The following is a 23,411-nucleotide window of genomic DNA, read 5'->3' as shown; positions in this document are numbered from 1 at the left end:
AGTAATACACCAATAATAACACTGAATGTGAGTGGATTAAACAATTCAATCAAAAGGCGGAAATTGTCAGACTGGATAAAAATGAAAAATAACTCCGTTTTAATTGTGTGACATTAGACTAGGGTTGGCAAACTACAGGTTGGTGGGCAACTGCCTGTTTTCTGTAAATAACTGTTATTTACCACAGCTACACCTAACTTATGTATTGTCTACAGGCGCTTCTGTGCTACAACAGCGGTGTTAAGAAGTTGTGACATAGACCACATGGCCTGCAAAGCCTAAAATATTTACTATCTGGCCCTTTCCACAAAAAGTCGGCCAACTTAACTAAAGGAAACCCACTGTGGAAATTCTTCAACTGATCCTGTTTCCCAGGGCAATAGGGAGCAAGGCCGTCCCTGGGAGTGAGATGGGAGGAGGTGTCAGGAGTCTGAGGGCTGAGAAGCATATAGAGCTGCCCGGGGCAAAGGTTAGTGACTGTACCTGGGAAACGGATCCGAGTGCAAGCGCTAAGCTGCCACTTCGGAAGAGTGGCAAGCAGAGCTGGACTGCTCCTGCCATGAAAATGCATTAAGAACCCTTGAGAAAGGAAATCAGAATCCAACCAGAACTGCCCCTTCACTTGTCCCCTTACATCCAGCAGCATTTAAATTCCTGCTATCCTATGATTTCTCAAATTCCCATGTGTGATAGTTTCCTGCTGAAACAGCACTTATGAAGCGCCTCGTGTGAGAAGCTATCAAGCTAGTTTGATGCCGCCTCCCCTCTCTTCCTTCATGGTCACTGTGAGGACTTTTCTCTAGTTCTCTTCTTTGGGTGTTCAGAGATGCAGTTCACCGTTCCCGCTAAACATTCTAATTACTTTGGGTTGTCTTTCAGCCTTGTGATTATAACTCCTGTTAGCAATTATTCTCTCGACTAACCGCAGAAATTCTCCTGGCATCTCCTCCTAATGAGAATACTGTGAAGTCATAAAATTCTCTACACAGTCAAAACAATAGTGGCAAGTAAGCATGCTTCTCTTTGAAAGATACCTGCACCCCAAGAGCTGCTTATAATGGATTATCTGAATTCCAAAGATATAGAAACATCTGATCCCAACTAATTAAAAATTAAATACTAATTAATAAACAAGTTTTACTACTCTCAAGTACATAGAATTAAAACTTGGTTTACAACATTTCTAGCTGTGGTTTTAGGGAGGTCTCTATGGAACTTGTTTGAAGAAGAAAAATGATTTGTACTGAGCTACCTTCTAAAAGAATTAATATTCCAGGAGTGATACCCACCTCGTAGTAAAGCACTGTAATCAAGTCAAATAATCAGGGTAGGAAGAGACTTACAGGCTAGACAAAACAACCAGTATCAAACAAACCATTTGGAAAATCTTATTTATTCTACTGATACTTTACCATGAACAATTTAATCACAAATGCTGCCCTACTTATTTTCAGTCTGTAATCTGAAGATTATACTGTGTGTCAAGGGAATAAAAATACTGTGATACTGTGTGTCAAGGGAAATATTTCTTTCCTCTGAATAGCCAATAGGGCAGATCACTATTATACCGGATTCTGTGATAAGTCCTTTCAGAAAGCAAATATTTTATTAATTTGTATTTTAATAGTTTATCCTAATATTTGATAGATGCATATCATTTGGTTTGTCAGAGGAAAAAAACAGTGACCTATCCAGCCAGCAGAAGAACTATGATCATCTTTAAGGTAAACTGAGGTGAAAGACCATTGTAAGTAGGTAATCAAGTGGTATGTCTGTCATTTTCCTAAATTTTTTTTTGTTGTTTGTTTTTAATTGGGGAACACTAGGGAACAGTGCCCACCAACTCCAAGTCGTTGTCCTTCAATCTAGTTGTGGAGGGCACAGCTCAGCTCCAACTCCAGTCGCCATTTTCAACCTTAGTTGCAGGGGGCGCAGCCGACCATCCTATGCGGGAATTGAACCTTGTTGCGAGCTCACACTCTAACCGATTAAGCCATCCGGCCGCCCATTTTCCTAGTTTTTTTTAATAAAAGGAAACCAAGCGCCTTTTATTAAACACCTTCTGTTTACCTAAGCAAGTGCTAGCAGGAAACATGATCTGTGTTAAAAAAAAAAGCTATTCTCCTATCCATATTCCAGTTTAGTTCGAAGTCTTGAAACCATTTAAATGAGGGATATCTGAAAAAATATATGTCTTGCTATGGCACTTAGGTTAAAACGTCAGACACCAATTCTTTCCAATGACACGTGGTTGAGTATATTTTCAGAAAAAGAATGATGATTCAAGTCTTGCTGCTCTGGTATAATCAAGAGCAGAAATTGCTACTAATTGTAGTTCCTTACACTGTTCTTTCCACAGTTTTTTCCCTTTGCTTGATGTTTACCTTTCAATAGTTGTAGATCAACTGAATCTGTTCTAAGTTATGGTACTAAGTCAAGCACGATTTAACTACTATGTTCCCTGCTAAATTGGGCCTGCCCTTTTTATTATCACTTTTAAAATCTGAGTATTATTTTGATTTTGGAAAAAAAAGAGAAACTGTGTATTACTTCTTTAGATTGATACGAGAAATTATATGCCAAATGCCATTCATTTTCATAACATCCTCAAGAATGTTCCACATAGTGTTATATGTTCCCGTTAAGTACATTAGATAAAAAATTCTAATGTATTTTGTGATTATGTAAGAAATTCTTTCTTACATAATAGTGGGAAGGAAAATAAGGACTAAAAAATAGCTATTGATTTATGAACACTTTACAGATTCTGTAAGATTCATTGTGACAAATAAACACACTTTTTTAGATGTCAAAGACTATTAGATAAAACTTTTATTTTGAATGTGATTTAGAGTCATAGGATCAAACTTGAGAATCACTTATAACTTACTACTTGATCAAAATTAACATAAACATATAACAAATTATATTTTAACTCAAACCAACAAACCACTTTCTAAAGAACAACTTCCCGCTCTGTGCTGTTATAATACTTCCTATGAAGTATTGGCAAAGAATGTAATTATATTGTGCCACAAATGATTGAAAAAAAGGAAAAAAGCAATGTTTTTAGGTAACTTGAGTAAGACATACATACATTACTCAAAACAAATATGAAGATTATTTTCTCTGGAAAGTTAGCTTGCAAATGAAGAGAAGAAACCCAAACCCGCATACTGCAAAAGCCGTCCTCTTCAAAATTCCACTATTCCATGTAGATACTTCTTCTATTAATGGTATATGAGTTGGATCATTTTCTCGTTCATTTTGCAACTGATATTTAGTATAGGGGGAAAAAAAGAGTTAATGTATAGTACACCAAAAATAGAAATATATTTGATTTTTAGAAAGATAATATATCCATAATAATACATACTTGGTTTAGATGTAGCCAATAGAAGATTCCTAAGGAAGATTTAAAGTGAACATGTATGTCTAGGGAGACAGCCTTTCTTTCCCCAGGAGCCATTTATATAGTAAATCATTAGTTTCACTTTAAAAATAAATGCTCTCATAGATTATTATATTTTCATATCATGTTTTTATGTCATGATATAAAGTTCCTTTAATGATAAAGTTTCTATTTTGACCTATAAGGAATGGCAATTGTTACCTTTTTCCTTATGTATTAAATATCAATTGATTTCTTACAAAAAAGTTCACCATTCTTTAGCGTACCTGTAATGCATGAAATTTAAAAACTGGAAGGTTTGATGCTAATGCTAGAAGTTTAATTTTTTATTTAAATATAATTGTAAAAGCAAATGTTAACAAAAACTTAAGTGGTTCTTTTAGTACTTCTCAACAATGAAAGTACATGACCCAGTCAGTTTCTCAATTCCCATACATAGAACTTTCTTGCTAAAGAAGGTCCCCCAACTTGTGTGTGTATGTGAATGCGGAGGGGGGGGGCGGGGAGGAGAAGGACAAGAGAAGAGATGAGACAGTTATTGGGGGAGAGGCAGAAGAGGGAGAATGAACAGAAACCAAAAGATCCTTGAAAGATAAAAACAATGAGGCACATTTACAGAGGAATATTTACTAGAAGCATCCTGTGCCGGAGTGGTGACGAATACTTTCAACATTAGCAAGAATAACTACTTCTAAAATCTACAGTGTAAATATTTAATTTAAAAAGCTTGCAAAATTAATTTTAAATTTATAGCAGAAACAGACTTCAATGCCAATGTCACTAATACTGTATTCTTGGTCTAGCTTCCAAATGGCTTCATTCAGCCACAGATTCCTTTCTGACACTGATGCTCCATTTACTCAATCCTGACACAATCATTCCTTTTATTAACCAATTACTTAGAATGACCCTTCTGACAGGAGCATGTCAGTGTGTTGGTTTGAAAGAGAGTGATGTGGTGCTAAAGTCTAGCCTTGACCTCTCCCACCCTCTCCCTTTGTTACCTCCATGCACTTATCTATGATAACTCATATGGTTCTTTTTAAAAAATCCCCTTCAGTTTATTGGTAAACTCTGAAATATCATAAGGTAAACAGTCACGATAGCATATTTACAAATTTGGAAGCCTTCACAGTTCTTTAAATCAAATCTCACTATGGTGATTACTACTTGTTTAAGACTAATCCAGAAAAAACAATGCACTAGCTTGTTCCAAAATTAACTTTCCTGCCCAAAGAACTGTATCTGCCATTATTATAAACCAGTGAATGTGTTTTCAACGCTAGTCCTTACATAGAAATGTATAGATTCAAGGTAAAGGTGGTTACAAAAAAAGGCCTTCCATTTAGCTAAAGAAAGCTAAAATTTCTGTTTACTGTACACATTATTAAAATAAATATTATGGTACCTCATTGAATTTATGTTTTGGAGTCAAAGCCACCCCTAAAGCAGTTTCCTAATTTCATTCCTTTAAGAAAATCTGGTCTCTCTCTCTCTCATTTCATCCCAATTCTTCACCCCCCAACAAATGTTTTTAGCTCATCCTGAAGAAGCCAAATGATTAGCAATATGAGGCAAAGATGACTTAGGGAATTTCCTATATTATACATTAAAGGTTGATGCTTTGCAGGAAGTCTTTTTACATAAATCTTTCTGTATTTCCCTTGGATACCCATGAAAAACACCCTATTAAGTAAAATCAATAAAACTTTCCTTCAATTCTTCTAGATAATGGAGGTAGTGAAGATGAACACTACTATAATTTCCATGTTGTCAGCTAGCTCAGGCTCTCTCTAGCCTGTGTAGCACAGTTTGCCTGACATACAGGAGGCACTCTTATGTTGGTTGAATGATTAAATGTCAGAGATAATACAAGTTCTCTGGAGTTATCTTCTATAAGAACTTTGAAGTAATTTCTCTTTTGCCCCATTTTAAATGTCTATTATACTTTTTTGTAAAATTTATTTCACACTTTTCTGCTCATTTTTTAAAAAGACTCTTTTTGACTGAACATATGTTAACAGCTAGAATGACAAATTACTTTGATGATGTATAAAATTACTTTGATGATGTATTCTGAAGAAAACTTTTGATGAAAAAATATTAATGAAAATATTAAATGACTTATGGGTTGATACTATAAAAATTTAATGCAAATCTAATGTTCACATCATATATTTAAAAAAACTGGAGATATCAAACATATTAGACTTGGAGAACTCAGAAGTGAATTCTTTAGTCAAGTGAAGGTGTTTTCCTTTATTACCTATCTTCCAAAAAGTTCCCCATTTAGGTTTTGTTATAGCCAATTTTCTTAAAGGGAGGCAGAATCATCCGTCTTTAAATCTAGATATATACTTGTATATGAGTATGGAAACAAGAACCAAAAAAGCCCATACTTTCAAAAAAGGTTAAATTATAAAACATATTGTAGAAAGTCTAAAAAATACAAGGAATATTTCATCCACAATCTTACGTCATTAACAGAGCTAATAAACTTTCATTTGGGTAATTTTTAATCTGTACATTCACAAGTAAGTAAAACTTACAAATATAACTTCATACCTTTAACAAGTTGATATTTAATTTTCATTATTTTTTTCAATTGGCTGCATGGCATTACCATAAACAAGTGTACCACAATTTATTTAATCATTCTGACAGTACAGGACACTTATACGTACAATTTTGGAATTATTAAACTACTACTGAAAGATGTATTTTTATCATTCTTGACACATCTTGCCAAAATGTTTCTGAAAGGGGCTGTGACAGCAGTCTCACACAAGAATATCGGTTTGGTGAACTCTAGTAGAGTAATACATTTCTCCCTGCTAATTTAAAAGATGAAAATGACGTGTCATTGTTCTTTTAGTATGCATTTCTTAAATGACCACAAAGTCTGTTTCCTACGTATATTTGTTCCTTTGGAAACTGTCCTCTTTCCTACTGTCTAGTGGGAGCTAAAGATGTTTTAGTCAGAATTACTTCATTGTCTAACATAAAATGCTACAAATCATTTCCCCACTTTTAATGTTTAATATATACCTTCTGAATTAAATCTTTTAGTTTGCAGACCTCTTCATTCAAATCTTCAACGTTACTAATCAGTTCTTCACAAACTGAAGTAAAATTCCGAGGAGAAGCCCATTCGAGTACTATCTGTTAATATTTTCAAAAGTTGTATTTTAAAGAATAGGAAACAACTTTCACAACTTTATAGCCCCCAAAATTATACAACACTTTCAGATATTAAATTATTTAACTGAAGTACATTTTTTGTTCAGGATAAATCCTGACACCAAAAAAAGTCAGTAATTTTATACAAACAGTCTAATTAGTTTCCTGAATACATTTACTAAATGCATAAAGTATATATAATGTTATGAAGACTAATATTAATAATAGAAATGTTTATGGTGAAAAAATGAATTCATGGAAGTTTTAAGAATGACATGATTCCCACGTTAGTGTTATACAAAAATTACATAAAAACAAGTACATTAAAATTTTTTCACTATTGACAAACAGCTAAAGCCAAATCACATGAAAAGCTACAAAATAAGTTTGCTTTTACAGGTCATTTACACTTTCTCCATTTAAAATTTTCTTTATTAAAAAACTCTTATATTGATATAGTTTTTAATAACACTCAACACACTGTTTTGTTTCAACTTTCACTTGGGTCTCCTGTCACTTTGTATTTTAAACAATTAAATTCCCTTAGGAACGAATGGTAACTTCAATACACAGATCAGTTTAATCTTTAGTCTGACTTATTTTCCTTTTCTTGAGGGATAAAAGACAGAGTTTTTCAATTAATTAGTATGTAAAAGAGTAATATTAAACATTGACTTATTTAGATATTATACGATTTTGTAGAAAAAAGATACAATTTTACCAGATAACCACTGTTTACTGAATTATCACTGACTTATCTGGAATGTTCGTCATACTTTTCTTCACTTAATAACTTGTAGAATACCTTGTGAGAATTTACAGGCAACTCAGTAATGATATTCTGTACTGCTGTTATTAAATGGCGACATTGTTTGTTTAATTTTAGAAGAAAGTTGAGGAATTCATCACCACTAAAGAGAGGAAACAAACAGGAATCACTTACATGAGCAATTTACTTCATTCTATTAGGCTAGTTACTCAATGTCTAGTCATAACACTTATTAGATTATCTAAAAAGTATTTATAGAATGGCTAATATGTATTAGCAACTGAAACAGACATTGAGTATACAAAGAAAACTGAACCTCCACCCTTGAGGATCTCAAAGTTCAGGAGGAGAGGCAGATAGAAAATTCTAAACTCATTACTCACAGGGACATACAAAGAAGGAATATAAAAGTACCAACTTTGAGTATTTACTATGTGAAGGCATTGCACTCATTATTTTATGTTTATTATTTTTTTTAATTCCTCCCAACAACTCTGTGAGGTAGATGTTGTTATCTAAAACTCAAAGATAATGAACTTGTATAACATGACCAGGGAATTAGTAATGATTAGAGAGATAACTTCAACTGAGTCTGGAGCTTTAGCTTAAGTTTGGCAGATAGGAAAGGAAGAGGGAAGTTTGGATGAAGGGAATAGCAGGTACAAAAGTATGGGAGTAGGAGGTCACCAAGATATAACTAATGCAGGATTATGAGAAAGTAGTAGGAAAAAAGGCTGAATACAACCATTTATTTAAGGAATTTTTGTGACATGCTACGGAACTGAATTTTATCTTTTTGATAATGTACTATTAAAGGATTTTAAACAAGAATGTAGAAAATCAGATTTTTTTGTATGAGAAAGCTTATTTTGGGAGTGATGGATTAAAGGAACACAAAAGTGGAAGTAGAAAGAATTGGGAGACTAATCCATCTAAGAGACAATGAAGGAAAGCTTAAACTAAGGATCTGGCAGCGGCAGTCTGATTGGGGGGAAGGGTAGAATGGTGGTTTAGGAAACATTCAGGAGAATAAACTGTAAAACTTAGTGATGGATTGCATGTAAAAGGAGGCATCTAGGATGATTCTAAGTTTTTGGTTTCAGTGGAAGGTGGTTACCGCCATGCAGGGAAGTGAGTTTGGGGGTAGGTGGTAGGGAAGAAAGTGAGGTAAGACAAAACATTATGGCATAATGATTAAGAAAACAGACTCTAGAGTCAGGAAGACCTAAGTCTGAATTCAGCTTCCACACTTATGATCTTGGGCAAGGCTAATCTTCAGCCAAATATTTCCATATATCTTGAATTGAGATAATAGGACTGTCAGGAAGACGGAAAGAGACAATGTATGAAAAGCACCTACAGTAGCATTTTATCTCGAACATAGATGGCATTCAAACAAACTTAATTATAATGATGATGGCAATGATATGAGACATGTAGGTGACAAGGGCCAGTAAGGAGAAAATGTCAGTCTTGTAGGGTACTTATCCTGGGGACCACAGACTCATGAGGCTAGAGATAATTCAAGGAGCTGGGAAAAATGACATATTCTTTTTGCAAACCTCTAACATAAATTCAGTCTTGCCTTCAATTGTGACTGTGGGCACAGATGATGGCAATGTTAGAGGCATCTGTAATCTGGTCCCCAATGGACATCAGAACTATGGTCATGGAGAAGACCACAAAGAAAAAGGATACTGAATATAAAGAGGGAGAGCTGATAGTGGCAGAACAAAAAAGCTATCAGAGGAAAAGCAGCCTCAGAAGGAAAGAAATCAGGAGGTAAGGGCTGTTATGAAAGGCTGGGAAGGGGATGGATTCAAGAAAAGGCCAAGCATGTTAAATACATCAGATAAATCCACTGATTCTGGCAATGAAGAGACACTGGTGTCTAGATTAGTTTCGGTGACAGAAGCCAATATACAGTAAAAACTAAACAGAAACTTATTTAACCCAACAGAAAAGTGAACCAAACACATGAATAGGTAATGCAGAGAGAAAGAAAAAATGAAATTTAAATAGATAATAAACATGGGATTACAATAAAATAAGTTATCTTCCAGTGGAATGAGAACAATGAAAATCATTCATACCAAGAGTTGACAAGTGTGCAAAGTGACCTTTCTTCACAGTCATTTAGCAGTATCTACTATAATAAAAAGGCACATAAAAACTACTACTATGGGACTGAGAGGTACTTCTGAGTCTAAACACAGTTCTTCTAAGGCAGAACGTCTAACTCTACTCTATGCAGAGTTTCCTCATACTGTCTCTGGGAGAAAGGGCTCTAACGAGCAGGTTACAGCAATGTCGGCTTCCAATGAAACTGACCAGCAGACTTTCCTCTAAGACACACTATTAGGACTTTCATAGTATTTTAATTTAAAACAAGTCTTTTTTTCTTAGCTATCAGGCTGAAAAATAAACAGTTTATATAAAATACTTTAAACTTTATGAGCATAAAGTTGTATCTATAGAATCAAGTCACCAACAATGAAACGTGTTTGATGGTTGCTTTATAAAAGCAAACAGAAATTAAAAAATTTAGATAAGCTCTTGTTCTATTTAGCAAAAGTAGTATTTATAAAGGCATTTTCTAAATAAATATAATTCTTCATTCCATTTTCTTTCTGATCTTTACCATATGAAACAGAAGAACTTGAGCATATTTCATTCAAGACAACAACAGTCATCACTTATATTAATTTTGTTTCTATGTAACATTTATATAAGGTACACTTAGTGCTCTTTAAATACTCAAGTTTTATTTGTTATCAATAAAAAGAATAATTACTCAGAGTAATTCATTAATGTCCTGTGTATATTTTCCTGCTCAAGGAAATTAAGATCCATTGAGAACAGTCATTCAAAATGTCAACTGTGAGCAGGTATATAATTCTAGATAGGCACTCACCCATATTTATGTGGAATATAAACTCTTATTCTGAACAAAGTAAGATTGACAAGTTAACAACTTAGTTCAAATAAGCAAGTAATATTACGAACATAATTAGCCTTAAAAAATGAAAGGAAAATTGTGATATACCATGTTCAGAGCCTCTGAATATGGGTAGGCAAGTGGTAAAAACACAGCTGTATAGTGTACCATTCATCATACACTATGTGAATGGGTGTCCCCCCCCCACCCCAGAGCTATGCAAGCATTCACCCTATAGACCTTTCCATGGCAGCCCTGATCATTCTGTACCTATTCAAAGACTTCAAAATAAGCAGATACGGCATATGATAGACTGTATTATCTGACTGAGTTAACATGTATTTTCTACGGAGCCAAACACTCCCAGTCCTCCTTCTGCCAGACAATTATACTTCATGCCCCAGTGATGTGAGGCCTGGCCTGTGATAGGCTTTGGCAAATAAAATATGACTGGAAGTGACGTTCAACTTTTGAACTGAGCTTTAAGGGCCACTGACTTGTTGTGCCACATCTCGTTTCCCTTTGCCACAAGAACAGCATGTCCCAGTTGGAGCTGTTTCTCCAGCCCCTTCTCAGAATAATAACAAGGAGGAGAGCCACTGGCAGCTGACCCATGTTATAGGTGGTCAAGAAATAAACTTTGTAAAAAAATAAAAAAATAAACTGTTACTGTAAGTCATTTAGATTTATGTTCTTTGTTATTGCAGCATAATATAGTATAAGCTGACTAAAACAACAGGCCATAGTTTTAAAGCGGGAAGTCAAGTGTTAGGATAAAATTTATCCAAATAAACACACTATGTGCTCATTGTAGAATATCTAGAAAAATTAAAAGTATCAATATTCTTTCTCCAAAGATAATGACTGATACTATTTTCTTCCAAAATATTTTCTTAAAGTACATATTTTCTTTCAGTATTTTTCATATGCATATATATAACTGGCATTATACCTCACACTCCACTTTGTATTGTGCCTTTCATACTTATTATGAGTATTTTCCCATGACATTGTCTCAAAATAATTTAAATGACAGAATAAAATAATTGTATTGATGCAATGTAATTCAACAGTTCCCCTGATGTTAAATATTTTTACTGTCCAATTTTAGAATGTTTATAAATAATAGATGTGAGCAATATATTTTTACATAAAATTCTGCATCTATACAGATTTTTGTTTTTGGAGGAGAAACAGTTTCCTTAATGGATATAACTTTGAGAAGCCTTTGATACATTCAAGTAGATGTCAGATAGGCTCAGAGAAAAGGTCTGGGCAGAAACTGTTGAAAATGTCAAGACATGAATGAAAACATAACTATTGCTGTTCAAAATATCTCAAATAAGAAAGAATGGTTATAATACTTGTAAACTGCATTCTATAATTCTGCAAACATACTAAGGCTAAGTATAGAAAAAAGTAAATGCGTGGTGCATGTATTCCTGTAAACGAGGCTATTTTAGAAAATTTAACACATAGAAGGAAAGTATCTTAAATGAATCAGTAGTTAAATTGTTGAAGTCACATTATAATCAATCAGTTCAACTTTTCTTGCTGTTAGTTTTCTTATGACTTAATGACTAATTTCTTCTTTAAAGAATGACTTTGAACAAATGGAAAGTAAAACCTTTTCCATAACAGCATGTAAACAAAGTCTGTGATTTAATAACAAGGTCAAATTCCTGAAATATATGTCTGCCAGTTTTATTTTTTAAAAAATTCAGCAGTTTTAATAAGTAAACCATTCAGGATTCTGCACATTCTTTAAGTTTATTAAATCTCACAAAGTAAATTCATACAGGCAATTCTGCCATCATACAAATCAGTTATATTAAAAAGTTAATTTGCAAGTTAGTCATGTAGAATTTAGAATATTCCTTCATAGAAACAATAAATTCAAAAAGTAAAGAAAATGAACTAAGTGATTCAAGGTTTGCTGATTTTAAGTCTTCACAACTGAAATCCTTCACAATGTGTGTAAATATTTGAGAGCTGTATTATTTTGAATATAGATCTTGTTATAAGGAGATATATTAAGAGAAAGGGAAATAATTTAACTTTGCAATCAAGTTTTTAAGAAATCTGGATCATCTAAATTATCCCCTGGAAGATTTCTCCAAATTCCAAAGGGGGGCAGATATTTATTATTCATGTGTTTAATTAATGTTTATCATAGTTGCAACGTTAGTTTTAGGCTGGATAACTAATGATACTACTACCTTCGTAAGTATTATATTTTATAGGATATAACTTGGATGAACCTCAAGGAAATTAGGCTGACTGAAAAGAAGCTAATCAAAAAAGGATACAACATACTGTTTGATTCCACGTATGTAGTATTCATGAAATAACATCATTTTAAAATTGGATAACAAATTATTGGTTGCTAGGGGTTAGAGATGAGGGGAGGGAAGAGTGTGGCTCGAAGGGGTAATATGAGGGAGCCTTGTGGTAATGCTGTCAGGTGTACTGATTATGGAAGCAGTTACATAACGCTACACATGTGATAAAACTGCACAGAGCTATACACATACATATCAATGAGTACATACATAACTGGTGAAACACGAATAAGCTCTGTGGATTGTACCAACATCAGTTTTCTGGCTTTGATATTGTCCTATAGTTATGCAAGATATTAACATTGGGTGAGACTGGGTGAAAGGTGCATGGGACCTCTCGGTGTATCTCCCTGTAAAGTTTCCTACGAATCTATAATTATTTCAAATAAAAAGTTAAAATCCTTTACTGATCCATAATATATTAATAAAATAAAATACTGCTTTCAAAATAGACGTTTAGATTACTAATATTACTAATAATCAGTGTTTGACAGTGTATAATATTGAAAATGAACTTTATAGGTTGATAACATAATTTCTTAAAGAATAAGGCTGAATATGGAGCTGAGCTACACGAGAAACACTTTTCTTGCTCTAAGTGAAACTATCACTACTTTGAATTTTCCATTTGACACTTAAAATGATTTAAAGAGAATAAGAGTTATACCATGAAAAGCATGGAATCTCTTATATAGTTCATGTAACAAAATGCAATGGAAAAAAAATAAATGATTTTATGTGAGTTAACAAGAAGATGCATTGTTTTGCTTCTTAGTAAACTGACTTTTTAAAAATTGTCTTTATAAAGTACCTCCCATTTTAGAACACAGTATGCTGCAAAATGAACTAACCATTTACCTGGGGAAATGATGGCATCAAGTAAAATGACTCAGACATTGTCAAAATTAAACTAAAAAAGAACAGTTGGTTCTAAACAATATTAATGTAAACCAATAAGTTAATTTTACCTGATTTCCAACTTTGTCACTTCAGGTAATTCTCCAAATTTTATCTCATCTACCTGTAGTTCTTTAAGAGCATCCAGAATTTTCTGCTGATCTCTACTGGTAATTCCATTCTAAATATAAATAATTTCAAGATGCAATAAGACAGTCATACTTGAATAATTTGCTATTCAAAATTACTAAAGAAGTTTCCTACTTAATTCACATCTTGAAAAAAATACATATTTAAAAAATAACAAACATACTGAAAAATATATGATTTGCTTGTAACTTTGAGGTTACATCATTAAAATATTTAAATATACAGTAACTGTAGTTACTATATATAACAATCATGATGGATTCTAAAGACAAATTACTACACTTTAATATATAATCTTACCAAAAAAACCCACAGTAAAACAGTTTTTTCTTCAAAACATTAATTAAAATGATCAGTGATTAAGTGAGAACTGTCTTCTTTTTGTCTGTATGGTCCCTTTAGTATGAACTACATTTTCTATCCTGGATTTAGCTAAGGAGTATGCTTATTTTGATTTTCAGTGATACTGAAGATTTCAAGTTTCCAGTGTGCCCATGCCAATGTGTTCCAGTGCGTTAAGGAAGCTCATTATTTTTTAGGTATCCTATTTATTAAAGTATCTCTCATATTTCCCACAGTATTTTCAAATTGTTACTTGATAATACTAGATGATAAAATAACAGGTCTTGATCATTTTGAGAACCCAGCAAAAAATAATGCTCATACCCACATACACGTAGAAACTCCTCTTATTTCTAAGTAACTTGTTTTACAAATCTAATTCATATTTAGAATGAAGCACGAGTTTTAGTTGAAATGTCATGACTAAAGGAAAAAAAAAACAAAAGCAACTTTTAAGACTTTAAATGTCCTTAAAGTAAGTTAATGCTGTAACAGTATTTTACATGGGGTTATTTATAATCATTATCTAATTAAGAACCTAGCAAAGATCACTCACAGTCTATAATCCTAGGATTTTAAAAATAGAAAATAAAAGGCTCTACAATTTTAGAAATATGAAAGATAATGTCTGCAGTTTTTAAAATTGATACCTTTGTAAACTCATCTTTCCTCATGGTCAAAAGATGTCTTAAAGTTATATCCCTTTCCTGCAGAAAAGAGAAAAAATGCCACCTTTCAATATGAATGAAACAGTAGAAGGGGAAGTAGTCACATGTACATAAGTTAGTCAGTTGTATGTTACCCTCCTAAACAACTTTCAACTTTCTAGAGGAGATAGAATAAGCAGGTACCGATCTATACTACTGGGCTGGTATTAATGAGAGTCATACTATGTATAATTACCTTAAAAAGTATAAACATAGGTAGTTTTCCAACTTCAAAGAAAATGATTACAACTTATATTCACTTACATGGAAAGAAAAATAGCTCTATAAAATTTGACAGAAATTATATTTTATGAATATTTAAGTTTCTAATTGCATCACATGAAATGATCAATAACATTTAGTTTTCCTCAGTATTTCTCAATTCAGAAGTTTCTTGTACAATGAAGTGGACTTCTGACCCACCTAAACAGAATGTGCAGCTTCCTAAGGAGAGCCTGTCTGTCTTAAGTGGCACTTTAATGCTTCAGTACCAGCTAACTAGCTCACGACTGTCATCTACTCAAATCCCACAATGCACTCCTGAAGTACCTACAACAGTGCTTGGCATACGAATTTAATCTCTGTGACAACCCGACGTTAGGTATTATCCTTATGAAAAAAAAGACAGATTTAAGTAACATATTTTAGTTAATAATCTTTAAAGTAGACTCTCATACCAGGTTTGTTAGGATTAAAAATCATGCTTCTTCCAATATTCTATACAGCAACTGGAAAAACAAACTGAGGGTTTTGATGTACCAGCAGGAGTTCTGTGAAGCTTTAGGCAGTCGGGAAAAGCTGTTAACACAGCCAGATTCTAATTTATGTAAATTTCTAGAATAATTTTTGAAACGCTTACAAGTTCAAAATGGGATGTACTAAAAATTATGGAGAAAAGTACCTTTGGGATTCTTTCATAAGCATGCTTATGAGTTAATGTTATGTTAAGCAACAAATAAACATACATACATAACTCATTGTAGCTTATATAATCTTACCTTTAATAAATCTGTCATATGTTCAAGTCCAAGACCGTGCAAAAATATTTCCAGATCTCCAAGTGCTGTATATGAACTATATATTTATAGCAATGTCAATTTCAGAAGACTATAAATGCACAAATACATATTTATAATGAAGAGAGAGAATGACCAAAAATGAATTTATATAGGATATATCTGCATATTTACACACCAGACCTATGTTATATCAAGGAGTATTTTCTGGAGTGAAGATGTAAGTAAACAGAGAAAATTGTGATAGTAAACTATAGCTCATCTTTCCTAAGAATAAAAATATCTGCCAATATGTATATGCGTATTCCTTGTAAGATCTCTATACATGAAAATCTCTTCAATTGCAGGAAGTAAGAATTTAATAATAATTTTAAATGTGGGTAAATAGACAATAATTTTGTAGCCTGTACTGAACAAAGGTGTTCAAGAAAAATATGCATTTTAATTTTAGCTTATAAAATCTGAAATCTGCTAGAAAGAATTAGAAAGCAAGATTCAGTATAGTGTGAACACTAACAAAAATATCTTAAAACCTTTCAGAAATAAATTTTATTATGGATATTTTATTTAAAGTAAAAAATTATTCTCATTACTGTTAGTACACATATATAAAATTTTTCTAAAATTCTGGAGAACACATAATGTAATATACAGGTGATGTATTATAGAATTGTACACTTGAAACCTATATAATTTTATTAACCATGTCACCCCAACAAATTTAATTAAAAAATAAATAAAATAAAATTCTGGAAAGCAAAGCACTTAAAATCCATACTTTTTAAGTGATATTTAAAAATGCTTGTGAAAGTTTAAAATAGCATATATTTTAAATGTCATCACATTTACCAGAAATAAAAAAACACGCACAATTTTTACTCATTTATAAGTACTCTGTTGAACAAAAACATTCTATGTTACCTAAATATGTTATCTTTTTCTTTATCAGAATCCGTTGTCAATAGTTTACAAATAGTCTCCTCTTTAGTTAGCTGCTGAAGTTTTCCTTCCAATGGATTTAAAGTCAAAGAAAGAAAGTTGAAGATCTGAAAAAAAGTTAAGCCATTTAAATATAGTTAACACTATTATATACCATCACCTACACTTAAAAGAAATTAAGTATGTGATTGTTTTATACCTACAAAGAACATTTTTCCAATCTTTGGAAAATTTTTCCAGATCTTTCACAACTTATTGCCCTGAGAATAACTTTAAAAATCAAGCAAGTATTTCCTTGATGTAAAATAATAATACTAAAAAGTACATCTAATTCAAATAATAAAAATTAAATGAAGATACTAATAAATATTTTCCATAAGATATAAAACAAAACTAAAATTTCAATTTTGGTAAGTGATTCAGATTAAGTCCTAAGGTAGTACTTTAAGTACATTGGTAAGTGGGGAGGAAGTAATAAACATTACTAAATGTATACCAATCCCAACTATATATGTCAAAGAGATATAGTGAAATTCATTAGTTTTAAAATCTAACTTTTTAGTAAGTCAAGGTTATGTCACATAATCACCCAAATTACAAAATCAAATCTCACTTTAAGAAACAATTTATGACTCAAAATAATCTTTGATGTTCATAAATTTCTTAATATGTCAAATTCAGTGTCATGTACCCTAAATTTAATAATGCAGCAAACTAATTAAAAGTCTTGAAATTTTCAAAGCCTAAAAGAAAACTGTAAATTTCTTCTTGAAGTTTCACAGAGCTTTAGTGATCAGCATTTACTCTAGAATGATTTTGGAAATATAGGTATCAGTTTGAAAATGATAGGCATATTTATATGATCGCTTAAAAAATGGAAAAAGTTATTTTACATGCAGTAGAAGTGGTACGGTCTGATTATTATTTGATGGAACCCTTGAAACATCACATGCTTTCAAAATCAGAAACTCAGTTTTAGAGGCTCTTAAATGATATAACTTAGTTTTACAGTTGTACTGTATTTGATTCTTGCTTAGAAATTATAGACCTTTGGCTGAAAGTTTTAATAATCAGAACAAAAGTTTATTATCAGTACAGTAATTTAATGTGTGGGAAATATTTATTATTGACTTTAACATCTGCATCTGAATGACAGTAGATATATACCCAAATATGTTATCACTTTATTATATACCTTGTCACATGTATAGAAGTAAATGTAGCTTATAGGATTTAATTTTTAAATTGTCCAATATGCAGTAATTACAATTTAAAACTGAAATTTTAATTACATGTTCAAATTTTGAAGTTATACTAGCTTTCTTAATACACCAATTAATTTTTAAAAATCTGGACCAGTTTGAAATGTTTAATAAATAGTCGATTATAATTTTGTATCTAGGGCCAGAATACGACTTTATTATCCCTTCATACAGCTTTTAAATTACCACATTATAAATACCTCTTATTTAGTAAAAGATGAATACTCCGGTAAAATAAAGTTTTCAGTACTTGACTAAAGGAAAATTACATATTTAAACATTTAATAATAGCCAGATATGCTATTATTACAGTTGTGAATTCTAACAAAATTATATTAAAGTCTACAAATGATAACGTAACATGCCATAGAAAAATTCATTTAATATATAAAAGGATACCTCTAGATGTTTATTTCTTTTTGCAATCTCACTTGGTGTCTTTCCATCTTTGGTTTGTAGCATTTTATTAGCTCCAAGTTCAAGCAACTTCAAAACTACATTTTTATGACCCTGACGTGCTGCCCATGTTAAAGCCTGTAAAAGTGGGGGGTGGAGGGAAGACTGTTTAAAGAGAGGGACTGTATATGAGACAGAGAGAACAGTATTTATGGCACAATAAAAAGAATGAACATGGTTAATTAATGAAATGATGCAATCTCTTCAGTTCACAATATAAACATATTTCCAAAGTTGTAATTACAAAGCAGACTTCCAGTGCTCACTGGTTTTATAAAAGCAAATGTTTTACATACTCAAGCGATGTTATATAATAAAACGATTTATCTCCCAATCGCTGAACTGTTTTCTATGAAAAAGAATTCTATGTATATTCCAGAGCCCAGGCTTTGTTGTGTGTTATAGCTCCTGTATCAAGGGTGAGGACCAAGAGAGTCAGAGAATTCCTTTTTTTCTATTTCAGCTGTTGCTTTTCTTCATCAAACAGCATTTATACCCCAGCCTTTCTGTAATTTTTACTTCTGAGAAACTTTTTTGTGGCCTACTACTGCTAACAAGATCAGAAGGAACATTGTAGAATGGCTTCTCACAGTGTAACCGTTCTCATCCTGCGTATTGACTTCTGCTCCGTGAGCAACAAGGAGAGCGACAACCTGGGTGTGACCGTCGCGGGCAGCGTACATGATTGGAGTCATGAGTCTCCTAAAGAGCAGGGAGAAAAGAAGAAACATTAGGTTTAATGCTTCCATTAACAGATACTCAAGTACATGGATTTTACCATACACAGTACCATCAGCATTGTTTAAAAGAGAAAAAAAAAGAAATGAAAACTTTGATAAATCAGATGATTCAAAAATCCAATCTCCCAGCAAATAAGAAAATGATACTTTTAAAGTATTGCATGCTTACACAGCACCCTCTAGTGAAGAAAACGTGTTTAAGAAAAAAAAATCACTCAATAAGCCAAACTTTCAAATATGAGGTTTCATTAATTTACACATTCATGCAGAAAACTACATGAGTATAACCACTTGTTAGCCATTATAAGCAGTCCAAGCTATCATTAGTTTTCTCTGATCTGTATTGTGGCAAAAGTCTCCTAACTGCTCTCCATGCTTCCATTTTGGGCCACTTACAGTTTATTCTCTGTGAAAACGCCAAATTTTCCCCTTTCAGGGACTAAGTGCTGTTCCCTCTACCTTCCCCTAAAACTTCATACTGAGCACTCCTTCATCTATCCAGGTCCTTATTAAGAGGTAAAGATCAATAAAATTGACAAACCTATAGCCAAACTGATCAATACAAAGAAAGAAGACACAAATTACCAATATTAAGAATAAGAGAGGTGACATCAGTACAGATTCTCTTAACATAAAAATAAGAGTTGTATTTCTACATACCAGAAATAAACAACCTGAGATGGGAATTAATAAAATACCATTTATAATAGCAAAACTATGAAAACAGGCAAATCTAGTGTAATTTATTAAACCCACAGCCAGTATGAGCATATACATCCATACACAGTGACATATTTGTATGTATCTGACTTGTACTCATCATCTCACTAACGATTTGGATTCAGAAGTCTCTAGCCTAAACACAGGTCTTCAGATGTTGATTACAAGAAGAGATACAGTGGTTAAAAGTCAGAGCTCTGGAATCAGAATACCTGATTTGAAATTTTAGATCTACTACTTACTACTGTGTTTCCCTGCAAATAAGACCTAGCCGCACAATCAGCTCTAACGCGTCTTTTGGAGCAAAAATTAATATTAAGACCCGGTATTATATTTATATTATATTATATATTATATTATATTATATTATATTATATATTATATTATACTATACTATACTATACTATACTATACTATACTATACTATATTATATTATATTATATTATATTATATTATATTATATTATATTATATTATACTGTGTCTATGCCCTTCCCTTTTCACAATAGAAACACCATGCTGGAATGATCTCGCCTACTCTTCTGACTTGACTGGCAACATACTGATGACCACTGAATATATCTCTAGTCCAGACTTTGCTCCTGAGCTCCAGATTTTATCTGTCATTATCACCTGGGTATCCCAACAAAACTCAAATATGTATTCAAATCTGAAGGCACTGTCTTTGTTCCCTTAAACCCAGAGGTTTTTTTTTTCTTTTGGTTTTTGTTATTTCAGTCTATGTGGTACAAATATTTGCTAAACGAATGACATAATTTTGATCATTTTATTTTTAGCCAGTGTGTATTATTTTATTTTAGGAGTGACTTCTCTGGGTTTTGATTGTAGCCAATATGAGAGTTACTATATTTTAATCAGTGAGTTTTATATCACTTTTCATTTTTATTAATATGGTTAGGGTTATTTCTGACATATTTTTGTGACCATGCTTTCATGACCATGCTTTCATGACCAACACATGCTTCCATGTCTCTTTTGCAGCTTTGTCAGACTGACCAAGTTCAATTTGTTCTATCCAACCCCGACCCCTACCACCCGTCCCTAGACCTGAAGGTTTATAACATCCTTATTTGATTTTAGTACTTATTTTTAAAGTCGTGTCACCCTATTCCCAATATCCTTAACCTTAACAAAGATAAAAGTTAGTAACTATGGTCTCATCTGAAGAGTTTACTTTTATTTTGCTTCATTCTTCCCTCAGCCACCCAAATTCCAAAACTGTTATCATGAAAACTTAGTATAATTATCATCTTATCATAAATACTCGTTTTTACAGCCAGTAGTTATTTTGAATTACCAATGTTTATTGCTGGTTCAACATTTCTCGCACTCCTTTACTTCTTCTGGATTTGTTTTTTTCTTTTTGTAGCAAAGGCTTTAGATGTTATTTTTAAGAGTCAGGAGAATAGTGGTTCTTGATCAGCAATACTTTTATATGAAGTATGTGGGGGCATCACAGTTTATCAAAATGACTGGAGAGAGCTACTGACATTTATGGGTGAGGGCCAAGGTTGCTAAAATTCTGCAACACACAGTACAGTCTCACTTAAATGTCAGTAGGGGCCCTGCTAAAGATAACTTTAAGTTCTAATATATATATGAAAATGTCTTTATTTTTGCCTTCACTCTTCAATGATAGAATGACTAAATACAGAATTATATGTTCAAAGTTTATGTCTCAGACCATTTGTCTTGTTCCATATATAGTTGTTACTAAGAAGTCCAATTTCAGATGGTTATTTTTTGACAGGAATTATCTTCATAAATTATCTTTTGTATAGGTAACTTTTAAGGTTTTTCCCCTTTAGTCTTGATATTCTGAAGTTCATTGTGATGTATCTATATATTTTAATTTTAATTAAAATATATGTTATATATCTTTATCTATTTGTCATGTGTATAAATCTTGTTTTGCACTTAGTGGCTCTTTCAATCCTAAAGATTTGTGTGTTCAGTTTGGGTATATTCTTGGCCATTATTGTTTCAAATCTTATATAGCTTCTATTTTCTCCTTCTGGAACTCTTTCTTTAAAAAAAAATATTTTTTATTTTTCAATTACAGTTGAAATTCAATATTATATTAGTCAGGTAGATTCAATATTATATTAGTCAGGTATAAGAATATGGTTAGACGTTTATATAACTTACAAAGTGATCAAGTGATTCCAATACACCTAACACTATGCATATATAGTTATTATATTAACTAATTCCTTATGCTTACTTTACATTCCCATAACTATTTTGTAACTACCAATTTTTACTTCTTAATCCTTTCACCTTTTTCACCAAACCTCCCTAGCCCCTCCCATCTGACAACAATCAATTTGTTCTCTGTATCTATGAGTTTGTTTTGTTTATTAGATTCCATATATAAGTGAAATCATATGGTGTCTTCCTCTGACTTATTTCCCTTAGCGTAATACCCTCTAGGTCTACCCATGTTGTCACAAATAGTAAGATTTCATTCTTTTTTTATGAGTAATAGTCCATCATTTTATATATATATATATATACATATATGTGTGTGTGTGTATGTGTATTATGTCTTCTTTATACATTTATCTTTTGATTGGAGCATTTAACCCATGTACATTTAAGGTAATTATTGGTAGGTATGTAGTTATTGCAACTTTATTATTCATATTTTTTATTTTTTCTTCTTCTTAAAGAATTCTCTTTAACATTTTTTTGTAATACTGGTTTGGTGGTGATGAACTCCTTTAGCATTTTCTTGTCTGGGAAACTTGTTATCTGTCCTTCAATTCTAAATGATAGCTTTGCTGGGTAACCTTAATTGAAAGTCCTTGCTTTTCATCACTTTGAATATTTCTTGTCAATCCCTTCTGGCCTGCACATTTCTGTTGAGAAATCAGCTGACAGTCTTATGGGAGCTCCTTTGTAGGTAACCAACTGCTTTTCTCTTGCTGCTTTTAAGATTCCCTCTTTGTCTTTAAACTTTGGCATTTTAATTATGATGTATCTTGGTGTGGGCCTCTTTAGATTCATCTTGTTTAGGACTCTGTGTGCTTCCTGGGCTTGTATATCTATTTCCTTTGCTAGGTTAAGGAAGTTTTCAGTCTTTATGTCTTCAAATAAGTTCTCAATCCCTCTTCTACTTCTGGTACCCCTAACATGTGAATGTTGTTACATTTGATGTTGTCACAGAGGTCCCTTACAGTATCCTCATTTTTTTAAAAAAAAAATTCTTTTTTCTTTTTGCTGTTCTGACTGGGTGTTTTCTGTTACCTTCTCTTCCAAATCGTGGATTCAACCCTGTTACATCTAATCTACTGTTGATTCCAGCTAATGCAGTCTTCATTTCTGACTAGTCCTTTTTATGTTTTCTATTAATATCTTCATTTTTATATTTCCTATCGCTTTTGTTGAAGTTCTAAGATCATCTATTCATCCTCCAAGTTCACTGAGCATCCTTTTAACCACTGTATTTTTATTGTTTGCTTTTTAAAATGTCAGATTTATAAAGGTATAATTTACACAGAATTAAGTACAATTTAAT

The 23,411-nt window shown here is 32.3% G+C and overlaps 1 protein-coding gene across 1 annotated transcript in view; it reads right to left on the bottom strand.

Moving 5' to 3' along the window:
- Positions 1-2,814: 2,814 nt before the first annotated feature.
- The window catches only part of ASZ1 (ankyrin repeat, SAM and basic leucine zipper domain containing 1), a 40,566-nt gene continuing 19,969 nt past the window's right edge, over positions 2,815-23,411 (bottom strand). The window contains exons 2-10 of the mRNA XM_019743200.3: positions 19,001-19,112; positions 18,354-18,488; positions 16,675-16,799; positions 15,736-15,811; positions 14,681-14,737; positions 13,610-13,719; positions 7,398-7,503; positions 6,461-6,574; positions 2,815-3,273 (exon numbers count right to left, since the gene is read on the bottom strand). Coding sequence (XP_019598759.3) covers positions 3,121-3,273; positions 6,461-6,574; positions 7,398-7,503; positions 13,610-13,719; positions 14,681-14,737; positions 15,736-15,811; positions 16,675-16,799; positions 18,354-18,488; positions 19,001-19,105 — 981 coding nt within the window. The 5' untranslated portion in view covers positions 19,106-19,112 and the 3' untranslated portion in view covers positions 2,815-3,120. The remainder of the gene's footprint in view (positions 3,274-6,460; positions 6,575-7,397; positions 7,504-13,609; positions 13,720-14,680; positions 14,738-15,735; positions 15,812-16,674; positions 16,800-18,353; positions 18,489-19,000; positions 19,113-23,411) is intronic.

The sequence above is a fragment of the Rhinolophus sinicus genome, chromosome 8 (genome assembly GCF_057876585.1).
Source record: "Rhinolophus sinicus isolate RSI-liver-muscle chromosome 8, RSI-T2T, whole genome shotgun sequence".
NCBI lineage: Eukaryota > Metazoa > Chordata > Mammalia > Chiroptera > Rhinolophidae > Rhinolophus > Rhinolophus sinicus.
Note: the sequence above shows the minus strand (reverse complement) of the source record. Positions and strands in the feature narration are given on the sequence as shown.